We start from the raw sequence: 14,223 nt of genomic DNA on the forward strand, positions 1-14,223 counted from the left end.
CTCCGACTTTGAGAGTGTTCACTCTAACTTGATGAATCGTGACCCTGTCTCCCTCTTTGGATGTTTGCTTTAGGGAATTACTTCGTGAAGAGCAACGTCTTGTCACACAAAATGCTTTTAAGAAAGAAAATGATGTCACTGTTGCATTTGCTGCTCAAGGTAAAGGAAAGGGCAGGGATATGAGTAGAACTCAATGCTGCAGTTGCAAGGAATATGGTCATATTGCTAGCAATTGTAGCAAGAAGTTCTGTAATTATTGTAAACAACAAGGACACATTATCAAAGAGTGTCCCACGCGCTCTCAAAATTGTAGGATCAATGCTTTTCAAGCTGGGATAAATGGTTCCACTAATGATAACTCATCTTCGTCCCACGCGCCCTCAAAATCGTAGGATCAATGCTTTTCAAGCTAGGATAAATGGTTCCACTGATGCTAACTCATCTTCAGGACAAGTTCTTACTCCTGAAATGGTACAACAAATGATCGTGTCAGCCTTTTCAGCATTGGGATTACAAAGTAATGATGTTACATCTAATATTTGGATTGTTGATTCAGGTGCTTCCAATCACATGACCAACTCAACGAGCATCCTAAAAAATGTTCGTAAGTATCAAGGTCCATCACAAATACAGATTGCCAATGGTAGTAATTTACCCATTACCAAGGTTGGGGACATTACTCCAACTTTCAAGAATGTTTTTGTTTGACCAAAGCTCTCAACTAGTCTTATTTCAGTTGGACAATTGGTAGATAACAATTGTTATGTGAATTTTGCTCGTAATGGTTGTCTTGTACAGGATCAGGTGTCGGGGACGATAATCGCGAAAGGGCCTAAAGTTGGATGATTGTTTCCTATACGCTTTTTCATTCCTCCTGTTCTATCTTTTGCTTGTACTTCTACTGCTAGTAAGACTGAGATTTGGCATAAACATCTAGGACATCCAAATTCTGTTGTGTTGTCTCACTTATCAAATTCTGGTTTATTGGGAAATAAAAATAAATTTTCAGTTGCTTCCATTGATTGTTCTACTTGTAAATTAGGCAAAAGTAAAACTCTTCCTTTTCCTAATTTTGGTAGTCGTGCTACAAAGTGTTTTGATGTCATTCATAGTGATGTTTGGGGCATTTCACCAATTATTTCTCATGCTCATTTCAAATACTTTGTGACATTCATAGATGATTATAGTCGGTTTACATGGGTGTATTTTCTTCGATCCAAATCTGAGGTATTTTCCATGTTCAAGACATTTTTGGCTTACATTGAGACTCAATTTTCTACATGCATCAAATTATTAAGATCTGATTCTGGTGAAGAATATATGTCTTATGAATTCAAAAAATTCTTGCTTGACAAAGGGATTGTCTCACAACACTCTTGCCCATATACACCACAACAAAATGGAGTTGCTGAACGAAAAAATCGAACGCTCTTGCCCATATACACCACAACAAAATGGAGTTGTTGAACGAAAAAATAGTCATCTTTTAGATGTCACTTGTACTTTATTAATTAAGTCCTCTGTACCATTTAAATATTGGGTGGAAGCTTTGTCTACTGCTGTCTATTTAATTAATAGATTGCCATCTAAAGTGCTAAATTTTGAGTCGCCATATTTTCGTCTTTATCACCAAAATCCTAACTATAGTGATTTTCATACATTTGGTTGTGTTTGTTTTGTGCATTTGCCTCCTTCGCAGCGCAATAAACTTTCTGTACAGTCTACTAAATGTGCTTTTATGGGTTATAGTACTTCACAAAAAGGTTTTATTTGCTATGATCCATTTTCTCACAAATTTTCGTATTTCTAGAAATGTTGTTTTCTTTGAGAATCAATATTTCTTTCCTACGATTGTAGATCCATCTTATGTTTCTCCTCTTCTTCCTACTTTTGAGGATTTATCATCTTCTTTCAAGTGGTTCAAACCTGGATTTGTGTATGAACGACGGCGGCCAACTTTATCCTATCCCAAAACCGATCCGCCACCTGAAACTGTACCACAACTAGAATCTGAGAATTCTTCAAGATCTGGTCCTCTTGAGCCTACTCGGCGATCTACCAGAGTTTCTTGTACTCCCAATTGGTATGGCTTTTCCTCTACTTTATCCAACATATCTGTTCCATCTTGTTACTCACAAGCTTCCAAGCATGAATGTTGGCAGAAAGCAATGGAGGAAGAACTTTTGGCTCTTAAAGAAAATGACACATGGGACATTGTTTCATGTCCTTCAAATGTCCGCCCTATTGGATGTAAATGGATTTATTCAATCAAACTTCATTCTGATGGATCTCTTAATCGGTACAAAGCTCGATTGGTTGTTCTTGGTAACAGACAAGAGTATGAGGTGAACTATGAGGAGACTTTTGCACCCGTAGCCAAAATGACTACGGTACGAACTATTATTGCCATTGCTGCTTCACAAAACTGGTCTTTGTATCAAATGGATGCCAAAAATGCTTTTCTTCATGGTGATCTTAAAGAAGATATTTATATGAAACCTCCACCTGGTTTGTTCTCATCGCCTACATCAGATGTATGCAAGTTGAAGCGGTCTTTGTATGGATTAAAACAAGCTCCAAGAGCTTGGTTTGATAAATTCCGGTCTACTTTGCTACAATTTTCTTTTGAACAGAGCAAATATGACTCATCTTTGTTTCTTCGGAAAACATCTACAGGTTGTGTTCTTCTTTTGGTGTATGTAGATGACATTATTATCACAGGAACTATTCTTCACTAATCACTAGCCTCCAACAACAGCTTAAAGATTCTTTTCATATGAAAGATCTTGGTACTCTTACTTATTTTTTGGGTTTGGAAATTCATAATGTTGCTTCAGGTGTATTTCTAAACCAACACAAATATACTCAGGATCTGATTTCTTTGGCTGGTCTTCAAGATTCATCCTCCGTAGATACTCCATTGGAATTGAATGTGAAGTATCGTCGTGAGGAAGCGCATCATTCGGTATCTTCTAGGAACATTTACTCGTGGATTGTTCTTTCCAAGTGGTTCTCCTATTCGTCTTAATGCTTTTAGTGATTCTGATTGGGCGGGATGTCTTGATACTCGTCGTTCGGTCTCTGGTTGGTGCATGTTTCTTGGAGAGTCATTGATATCTTGGAAGAGTAAAAAGCAAGATCGTGTGTCAAAATCATCAACAGAGGCTAAATATCGATCTATGTCTACTGCTTGCTCTGAGGTTGTATGGCTTTGTGGATTACTTGCTGAGATTGGATTTCCTCAATCTCATCCTACTCCTCTCCACGCTGACAATACAAGTGCTATTCAGATTGCTACTAATCCAGTTTTTCATGAGAGGACCAAACACATCGAAGTGGATTGCCATTATATAAGAGAAGCTGTAGATAAAAGAGTCATTACTCTTCCACATGTGTCCAGCGATCTTCAAATAGCTGATGCGTTTACAAAATCCATGGCACGGCAACGCCATCGGTTTCTAGTAGGCAAATTGATGCCTCTTGATCCACCAGCATCAATTTGAGGGGGGATGTTAGCATGAGGGAAAACTAAATGATTATATATTAATGTAATTATATAGTGATATAAATTAGCATGATCATATACATTTGTTGTAGAATCATATGAATAAATATTGTGATAGAATAGCTGATTTGGAGGGATAGCAAGGCAGATTTAGAGGGATTGAATAACAGATTTGTAGAGATAGAATAGTTGATCTTTAGGGATAGGAATGATGAATCTTTAGGGATGTGTAATCTTTATTTTCTCTATATAATGGAAAGACTCTCACTTTGAGAGGCATTCAGCGCTGACAATACAAGTGCTATTCAGATTGCTACTAATCCAGTTTTTCATGAGAGGGCCAAACACATCGAAGTGGATTGCCATTATATAAGAGAAGCTGTAGATAAATGAGTCATTACTCTTCCACATGTGTCCAGCGATCTTCAAATAGCTGATGCGTTTACAAAATCCATGGCACGGCAACGCCATCGGTTTCTAGTAGGCAAATTGATGCCTCTTGATCCACCAGCATCAATTTGAGGGGGGATGTTAGCATGATGGACAACTAAATGATTGTATATATTAATGTAATTATATAGTGATACAAATTAGCATGACCATATACATTTGTTGTAGAATCAAAGGAATAAATATTGTGATAGAATAGCTGATTTGGAGGGATAGCAAGGTAGATTTAGAGGGATTGAATAGCAGATTTGTAGAGATAGAATAGCTGATCTTTAGGGATAGGAATGGCGGATCTTTAGGGATGTGTAATCTTTATTTTCTCTATATAAAGGAAAGACTCTCACTTTGAGAGACATTCAGCAGAGAATTGACACTAGTAACTAGGAGTTACTGAATATTTGTTATGACTTATGAGAACTGTACAAAGGAAATGCTAACATTTGTCTCTGTATTCATTTGGATCTTAGCAGATTGAATATGACTTCTTCATCGTCCGATAATGAGGAGGACTCCATAACGTGGGATACAGTAGTTAGTTTTTTCGCCTTTATTTTTGCTATATCTTGTAACATTATGAATTGGTGATCATTTGCAGTATTGAGTTTATTCAAGTCAATGTATTGCTCTTTCTTGTCATACTCAGAAAGGAATTCCTAAAGAGGATGAAAAAGATTATGTACCTGAGCCTCATGTACACATTGTGTCAAATAAAAAAAATCAAGAAAACAGTTCATCCTATGTAGAAGCCAGGTCGAAAGTCAAGCAAATTAATACAAACCAAAAGCAATCTCTCAAGGCCTTCCCTAAAGTGGAGTCCCCTAAAACTCCTTATTCACAAGAGCCTTCACCACAAAGATCATATACCCCTTCGAGAAAGGACAGTTTGTTTCAAACCCCTACATACATGATTTTTTCCTATCTGGTTTCGAGACATTTATGATAGTTGCTTACACATGCAGGTGCAACATGAAACTGTGGGGAAAATAAATGCTCCAAGGTGGAGCCTTAGTTAATCATTAGAAAAAAGGTATGTCTGTATAAGTCACTTTCTAGTTTCTAACATAGGAGGTGATCAAATTTTCCTAAATCTCTTCGAACATAACAGCTCTCTGGATAATAGTGATGAAGGAAGTCTCAGCTGCATTTCTCTCCCATTGTCAGATAATTAAGTCGACTGCTCCATCAAGGCTACCAAAAGATTTTGTCTGTCCAATAACTGGACAGATATTCAATGATCCCGTCACCCTTGAAACCGGTCAAATATATGAAGGGAAAGCCATCCAGGAATGGATAAAAAGATGTAATACAACATGCCCCATTACAAGGTAGTCTTTATCTGCAGCTACTCTTCCTAAAATCATTTATGTCCTGAAGAGACTGATAACCTCTTGGAGGGAACAACACCCTTGATCTAGCTCATGAGTTTTCCTACTCTCAAACACCGCGAAGTTATTTAAACATTCCGTCTTCAAGAGAGAGATCATCTGAGTCTACTCCATCTCTGACATTTAATCATCCCAATCATAGGAGGATAGAGGAAATAGTGGATCAAAGATCACAAAGATTTATGTGAGCAGTTGTATCAATGTCGTCACCTACTAGAGTAATTTCTCAATGCAATTATCAATAACTTAAAACCTTATAATTGCACTAGGTGAATTTCAAATTCTAAATACACTAATTATTTATATGTATTGATACTTCATGCTCTATGTAACAAACTTAATATAAAGTGGCTGAAAAAAATTTCACATACATAATTTTAGTTACATCAACGAAGTCATTTGTTAAAAATTTGATCCACAACAATAAATATCTATAAAGACCAAAATCATATGAGATTCAGTATATTTTTCATGTCGTCCTTTAATGCAAACATGCATTTTATTTTGTAAATTTAAATTCTCGACAAGATTTAAATTATCGTAGTCTAAACTATTTCTTTTTTCATATGCATTCAAATGATTTAGATAATAGAACAAAGAGTAAGGAAAAATCGAGGTTGAGTTTCCAAAATTTAGACAAAAAGAGAAGATAATTTTGGTGGAGAAGGTCTAAAACAAATCTTAATCATTTGTATGACTATAAATTATTTCATTAATGACAAAAGGAGAATTACAAACTAAAATTGTTTCTAATTAATATGAAAAAGTAACATTCATTTGTTCCTTTGCCCCTCTCACTATCATGCTTGAATTCACGATTCTTAATTTTGGTTGAGGGTACTTGCTACTTATCTAAATTTAAAATCTTTCTTGTCCGAATAGATCAACAAAGGAATTAAATTCAGACCTTCCTGGTGTGTCTAGTGCATAATTAGCGATTATTTTCTTCTTGGTAAACATATTGTATTTGAACTTTGCAATAGTTGTACATTTGTAATTTCGTTGTAATTACACTATGACAAATAAATAGATCAGTGTAACTACTAGGTTGTGTAATTACTATCCACACCAATTTCAATTAACATGTGACTTTCCAAAAAGATCCTTAATATATTTGAAGGGTAATATCGTAATATTATTGTGTGCCAAGTAATGGACAACTATTGGATAGATGAAGTAATTATAATATTTAATCTTATTTATCGTTTAACTATACATATAAAACGACATTCATTCATCAAAGCCCTATAATTCATTTTGTTGTCAGGCAACGCGGGATTGCTTGTGTTCCTCTGTTTATAGTCTATCGACCCCTGTGCACCGCCGGAGACCAACAACGAACAACGACGACGGATGCCGATGAACGACGACAGAGTGAAGGTTCTATTGCTTCTCTTTTTCATTTTGATCCTGTTCATCTCCTGCTCATCTAGTAAAATCTCTTTATAACTAATATTTCTCTCATAGAAACTTAAGCTCAAGCTCTGAGAAACACTCAATTATACTAATAGACACACCGAAAATGATGTCATGCATGTATTCTGAGATATTTCTCCTTTGAATTTGAGTGTTTTTAGTGCCTTTCTTAAGGCATTACATAAATGTAGTACAATTAAGAAAATTAAAGGCTCAAGTAGTGTTGTTCTTTCTCCAGATTTTTAATAGCAATTGTTGATTTTGGCAAATAGCATAGTTTTGTGTTTTATTGTTTCCACACCCATAGTTTTGATGAAGATGTGATATCTCGGAAGTTGGTCAACAAATCTAAATTCAGACTTGAATTTTTAAGAAAATTGAAACAAAATTTATTATTCAGAAAGTAGGCGTGAAAGTACCATTAGTGTAAAAAACAACAACTACATTCAATTGCATCACCTATATGAATTACGTAGGAAAAGAGCAAGATATCTATGATAAGGAAGAAAAACTGACTCAGATATAAAGCTAAATGCATTTGGGAGGACAGTTGTACTTTCCTGATTCTCCTAGTCATGGGATCTGAGTATGTGAGGTCGTCGTATATATCCTATTAAGCTATTTATGTTTTCTGGGTAGTGCCAGCATAAGATTGACTGGGAGTTCAAAGATTTTGCATTAAAAGTTATGATCAATTTATACTCGAGGGCTCTTTAATTGGATCTTTCAGATTACTTTTTGTTCCTACCTCAACTATTTCCTTCTTATTCTTTTAATTTTTCAATTATACTGGTTGGACTTGGTCTAGACAAATTATTATTATTATTTTTTGGGGGGTGGGGGGCAGGGGTTGTCTTTAGTTGAGTTGTTGCTGTGGATGGTATAAGGCAGGACTTGCTGGTCGAATGTTGGTCTGTCAGAATGAAGTCACTCGAAAGATTATTCCGTAAAACCTCAGGGTCCTGGCACTACTTTCTTTTTCTTTTATATTTTCTGTACTGTTTGAAACAGTTGCGATCGCAATGATGAGTAGTCATATTCTAAAATGATGCGTCTTTTAGACCCCCTTAGGCCCTTACTCTGTTAAATTTCATATCTACAACAGGACCTATTTTTCAAGACTTTAACTAATATATGCTTGACATCAAATATATAAACTAGTCAGCAAACTAAAATGAGTTTCTTTTCAGTTGCCTAACGTCTAGTCAAGTGGTCTGAATTCTTAAAAATGTGGAATTTTTATATCTACAGCCTTGGATTAGATTCTTCTTTTTCTATAGCATGTGTGCTCATCTGCATATCGACCTTTATCTAGAAGCTAACTCCAGTGGTCTTCAATTTTAAATGGAAAAAGAATAAAATATATATATGAAGGTTTGCTACAATTTACACTTAATAGTTACTTCACCACTTGGTGTGAAAGGAAACTCTGCAAGCTACTGATTTCTTTGGCAGATTTTCCTTGATAAGAAAATTTGATCGCAGTTTTTTGTTATTATTTTGTTTCAATTGTCAATTAATGATAATCCTGTAGTTGTGCATGATCCGCTGAGGTTCAATCAAGGTGGTCATGCTGATTCCTTTTCTTTTGCAAGGGACACAATGCAAAATGGAATTGCTGAGGTAGCTGTCTACAATTCCAAGGTTGTTAACATTATGCAAGAAGTTTGCACCAGTTGTATCATTTCATCTTGCTGGAAATGTAATCTGTAAATTAGTGCTTTCGGAAAAATTACTTATATACACAACATTATTTAACATATTTTCTATTATATCCCTTCCTTTTCAAAATATTACTAAAATCTCCTTTTTTACTCCCTTTAACCTAACTTCCGGATACATAACTCCCCATCTCCTAATTCATGTTTATCTCCCCTTTTTTCACTCCTTCAATCACTCCCTATTTCTCTTCCATAATCTTATCATTTCAATTTTGAATTTCAAGATGTTTCTCACTCCAATCAAACGATTTCATCCTTTTAGATTATTTTAATTTCCTTTTTTTAACTCATAGTTCATACTTTTTTTTTCTTCATTTAAATTTTGATACATTATGGATGATGCTCCTTCATTCAATATAGGGATTACCCAAATAATGTAATCTAACACTAATCGTGTTTAGGACAATGAGGATGTCGATTGGGCTGAAAATAGACTGAAAAAATTGCCTGATCCTCTAGCAATGGACAATGTGAGTATCGAGAATGTGAAGAAGGACGTGTCTTCTTCTTCAAAAGCGAAGGTTGAAAAAAACCCTAAAAAAAGGGGTAGAAAAGTATCATCTCCAATTTATCGGCCTAGTCTACCCAAGGTAATGAGTTTCGATCTATTTTTGTGTTTTATTTGCTATTCAATCTTCCATTTAGTTGTCTATTTAAATATATGATGCATAACTGAAAAACTAATGTTATCATATTACAATGTATAATTATTCAATTTATTTTTTGATACATAAAACACTAACATTGTCAAGTTGTTCTCAATGTATCAAGATATAAATACAAGATAATGTATTGTATTATGTATCAGTCCCAACATATCATAGACATGATACAAAAATATAATGTTGAGTTGTTCTCAATCTTTTCACTAAGTGATGCAAAAAAATTGTCACATATTGTTCTCAATGTATCAAGTTGTAAATATACTGTAGCAGGCTAAATATGTATCAATCCCAACTAATGACATATATTATGCTATAATCTGCTTATTTAAGTATCAAACCCAACTTATCATCTATATGATACAAAAATAACGTCATTGAAGTTGTCAAATATCAATTTATATTGAGTTTCCAAATTCAAATATATGATTTATACAGTTATTAAGGTCTAGTGTGTTTCATATACAAATATTAATATTATGTATCAGATACAAATATAATAGTCATTGTAAATTCAATTGTCCATTATTCAACATATATCATGTTTATATTATTTTATGTGTTTAACTGTTGTTCATTTGTCTCATTATAGTCTGTGAAATACAAGATAAAACAAATCCCTACCCACTCTTTGAGGTTTGGTTCGACCTACAACATGGATTTTGTAGAAGATTTGAATTTGTCCATAGGAGTTAAGGGTATTGAATTATTTAAGAATACAATTTTCGGTCCATATCTCAACATCCCTAACTGCAATTACCAAGGGCAAATAACAAAGTGTCTGCTACTACTTGAGCTGGAGCAGGATAACATAGATGAGCTCCATATTCGTCATGCAAGCGGGAATATTTTGCATTTCACTATCAAAGAATTTGCGATTATTACTGGCCTGAAATGCACAGGGAATGTTGATGAATTTAGATATCCTGATTCCACTCATAGCAGGTTGATTCAAAGATACTTTCCTGAGTCAAAAGATAGTGTAAACAAGGGTCGTTTAGTTCAAAGATTTCTGATGGGTGAATGGGAGAACAATCAGGATGCCGTTGAAATGGCAATCTTATATTTCATTCACACGTTTGTTTTTTCCCAACTTGGTGACACAAATATACCTATCCACCATTTCTTTATGGTTGAAGACGGAAGGTATCAAAAATATCCTTGGGGACAAATTGCATTCTCAAAATTGATGAAAACATTGAGACAAAAGTTCACCAAAGAAAAGAAGTTGTATCGATTAGCCGGGATGCCATATTCTCTTAATGTTTGGATATATGAATGTGCCTCTATAATCAGTGATGAAATTGTTGTCAAAGAGAGCAATTATATACCGAGGATATGCAACTGGCGAGTTGTGGGGGTTAAGCCAAAATTTGACATGTTTATGTCTAGCATCTTCACTCAGGTAATGTTTGTTTTGATCAAAATTTGACATGTTAATGTCTAGCATCTTCACTCAGGTAATGTTTGTTTTGACAGTGTACAGTGAACAATTTTCACTTCATATTATTGTATCATTTTTGTGATTAGTGATACATAATCCTGTTTATTATATTAATTTACATATGCAATCCAGAATGCTTGCAATGATATACATCCAACAACGGAGGAAATGTCAGCACTTGATTTGCCTGCTAATGTTAATACTTCTCCTTCTGAACCTCATACTTCAGCTGCCAAGTCCAAGCAGGTTCAACCACAAGACCTTCTCGAATTTGAGAACTTTTCTACTAATCATACGGATCAATTTTTAAGGAGATCAAGACGCATGTCTACTACATCATCTACACCCCCTCCAAAGAGGAGAAGGAATGCTCATTCAGCCAAACCAAAGGTTACTCAAGTTAACCAACCAGTACAATTGGTTGTGCAAACAAAACATAAAATTCCAATTCCAGATTCAGGTGGTAATTTATCTGATATTCATGGTCCTTCATTTGATCGTAAAGAATCTTCTGATAAATCAGGTATTAAACAAGTTAAGAAATACCTGAAGAAATACGTAAGTGATTGTAATAATTAGTTTTTAATATGTATATTTGTACAATAATTACATATTAACTTATTTTTATATATTTTCAGGTTGACAAAAAATTTCAGCATTTAGAGGATTTAATCAAATTAAACCACATCGAGTTGGTGAATGCTATTCGGAATCCAGATAAGCAAGAAGAAGAGGTAGTAGTTTATTTATCAAATACTTACCGTTAAAACAAATTTCTTTGTTTGATATGTATCTTTTTTTCTTCATGAAGAATATTGTTGGCACATCTATTCCAACTACCGTGTCAGGTTTTCAAGAAGGCCATTTTGCCCACCCACCTAGCACTGACCAGATGTTTGAACAACGGAGTTCATCGATTGCGATGGACTTTCCCAACAATGATCCAATTGAGGTAGATGTTGTGGAGGCTCAAGAACAAAATCATATTTCCGAACAGAAGGCTGTAGAAGTAAGTATATGATACGTATTTTTTTTATAGGTTATTCAATATTGATACATTAGTTCTTATAATGGATCAAATACACATTTATACCCCCCCCCCCCCCCCCCCCCCCCCCCCCCCCCCCCCCCCCCCCCCCCCCCCCCCCCCCCCCCCCCCCCCCCCCCCCCCCCCCCCCCCCCCCCCCCCCCCCCCCCCCCCCCCCCCCCCCCCCCCCCCCCCCCCCCCCCCCCCGATACATTGATGTATTCAATATTACATTTTATTCAGTTTATTTTAATGTATCAGTCTAATATCTTTTTTTTTTTGGTAAATTGTATTAGTCTAATATCAATTTTTTAAAATATGCAGTTTATATTGATACAATATTCAGTCTAATATCATTGATACATTAATTAATTACTGATAATTTCATATTACAAACATAGGATGTTGATACATGCAAGGATAAAGAAGGCATGAATGATGTATCAGATCTTCCACACACGACAGATGTTCATGATAAAGCAAGTGTATCTAAGAAAGATAATGTAAGTTCAAATTTATATATATGATACATTAATTTATCAATGTATTGTTATACCTCATCCCTTTTTAGGAATATGAAGCAATTGGAGGCTCCAAAATATCTCAACAAGAAAATTTGGATGAAGTACAACATAATGTCATTAAATCAGATGCAGTTGTAGGACCGAATGATAAATCGGTAAATATTACAATAATTTATCGCATTTTATAATTGTTTGTTCATTCATCTAATTTATATTATACTTGTTTCAAATCATATAGGATTCTACAACTTCGAATTCAATATCATCTGATACTCAAGAAGCAGTAAATGCACTCCTTTATGGCCTTCGCGCTCCTATGAATGCTCAACCTCTACAAATTGTCATTCCCCAACAGGTAACCGGTAGCCATGATCTGATATCGGACATCATGTTACCCATGTATATAAACAGGAAATGAAATAGTGGTACATGAAGAGTCAAAGACTCTTGTTCAATGATTGAGACTATCATCAAAGATCTTTCAATTACCATACTTGACTAAATTTGGTCTAGTAACATGTTAACTAGGGTGATTTCTAATTCTAATAACAATCGTGGGTTCGAATCCTTATTGTGAATTTGTTTTCTTGAAAGAAAAAAAATGCAGCATAAAATGATATGACATGAAATGCATGTTCGTAATATATCACGCCATATCCTTATTGTGAAATGCATGTTTGTAATAGAATGATACATCATGAAATGCTAAATGACATTTTATGTATAATTTTTTTTTTTGTCAAATATGCATTTCATGGTGTTCACACAAATCTTGTACTTTTAGTTTTTTTGATTAATTCAATTGAAATATACTAATTTAAAGAATATAAATCAATTATTTTCTTTATAATATTAGGTAAGAACATATGTTTATTGATTAATATATTTTCAAACGATAATACGTATTTTACATATTTAATTTAGTATCATTTATAAAGTTCCTTATTTGTCTAATATAAATTTTAAATTTTTAACTTTAATTTTTAAAATTTAATATAATCTTATGATTACAATTGTGCAACCAAACAATACATTTGTAATTATACTACGACAAACACTACACCATTTTAGGCCTACGGCCACCCCAGTAAAGTGTAGCCTAAACTAGCAAAAAGTGTGGCCTTTGATAAAAGGCTACACTTTTGGACTTTAAGCAACACTTTTCCAGGGGTGCCCGAAAGCAGCGTTACCTTAGAGTTTAGGCAACACTTTTCAAGTGTTGCCTTATCAGCTACGCTTAAAAGCGTAGCCTAAAAGGCAAAATGGCAACGCTTTTATGTACCTCAAATAGCAACATTTCTATCTCATACAACTACACTTTTAAGTGTGGCCTTAGCTTCCTTATTGCCCATGATTTGTAAGTGTTGCCTTTTATATCTAATGTATGACAACAATTTTAAAGTGTTGCCTTTTCTATCTAATGTATGACAACACTTTTAAGTGTAGTCCTTGCCCATGTGCATACCACAATTTACAGTCCTATGGCTACACTTTTAAGTGTGGCCATATCATTTTGGCTATAAAATATTTATATGCCACAATTTCTAATTAAAAAACACCAATATTATTTTGCAATAAATAATCTCAAGCATTAAATTGGCTACTAAGTAATTCAAATATATAGATTTGCAATAAACTTCAAAAGATAGTACGTCTTGTACGTACTTACACATACCTATACAACAATATTCTAAATATGTGTACACAATTGTTCAAAAAGTACTCTTACAATAGTTCAATATATTCTAGCAAAGAATATATTTCACAAAATCAAACATAATGTATTCAAACTTTTACAATAGTTCAAAAACTCTTTATCAGCTACTTCAATGAGATCAAATTGACTTGTAGCGACCCTTCAAATTTGATCACCTCCATTTCCCTACACATTTAGAATTTACGACAAATCAGATTGCAACAATTATATACGAGGCAAAGAGTTCCACATATTCCACATTGCACAACAGTTCTGGATTTTAAATTTTTACGAAAAGATGTGGTCCAATTTGTGAAGCTGCACTATTTTTCCAACAACACCCTCATAATCACACAGTTAGAAGGAGCAGGCATATACTCAACATCAGCTACT

The 14,223-nt window shown here is 34.4% G+C and overlaps 1 protein-coding gene across 1 annotated transcript in view; it reads left to right on the plus strand.

Annotated features, from left to right (window-relative positions):
• Positions 1 to 6,584: 6,584 nt before the first annotated feature.
• Positions 6,585 to 14,223, plus strand: part of LOC102585332 (uncharacterized) — a 23,804-nt gene continuing 16,165 nt past the window's right edge. Inside the window, exons 1-10 of the mRNA XM_015314722.1 lie at positions 6,585 to 6,720; positions 8,291 to 8,400; positions 8,879 to 9,067; positions 9,732 to 10,544; positions 10,716 to 11,141; positions 11,222 to 11,317; positions 11,395 to 11,592; positions 12,012 to 12,113; positions 12,182 to 12,289; positions 12,373 to 12,489. Coding sequence (XP_015170208.1) covers positions 8,359 to 8,400; positions 8,879 to 9,067; positions 9,732 to 10,544; positions 10,716 to 11,141; positions 11,222 to 11,317; positions 11,395 to 11,592; positions 12,012 to 12,113; positions 12,182 to 12,289; positions 12,373 to 12,489 — 2,091 coding nt within the window. The 5' untranslated portion in view covers positions 6,585 to 6,720; positions 8,291 to 8,358. The remainder of the gene's footprint in view (positions 6,721 to 8,290; positions 8,401 to 8,878; positions 9,068 to 9,731; positions 10,545 to 10,715; positions 11,142 to 11,221; positions 11,318 to 11,394; positions 11,593 to 12,011; positions 12,114 to 12,181; positions 12,290 to 12,372; positions 12,490 to 14,223) is intronic.

The sequence above is a fragment of the Solanum tuberosum genome, unplaced genomic scaffold (assembly GCF_000226075.1).
Source record: "Solanum tuberosum cultivar DM 1-3 516 R44 unplaced genomic scaffold, SolTub_3.0 scf00315, whole genome shotgun sequence".
NCBI classification, from domain to species: domain Eukaryota; kingdom Viridiplantae; phylum Streptophyta; class Magnoliopsida; order Solanales; family Solanaceae; genus Solanum; species Solanum tuberosum.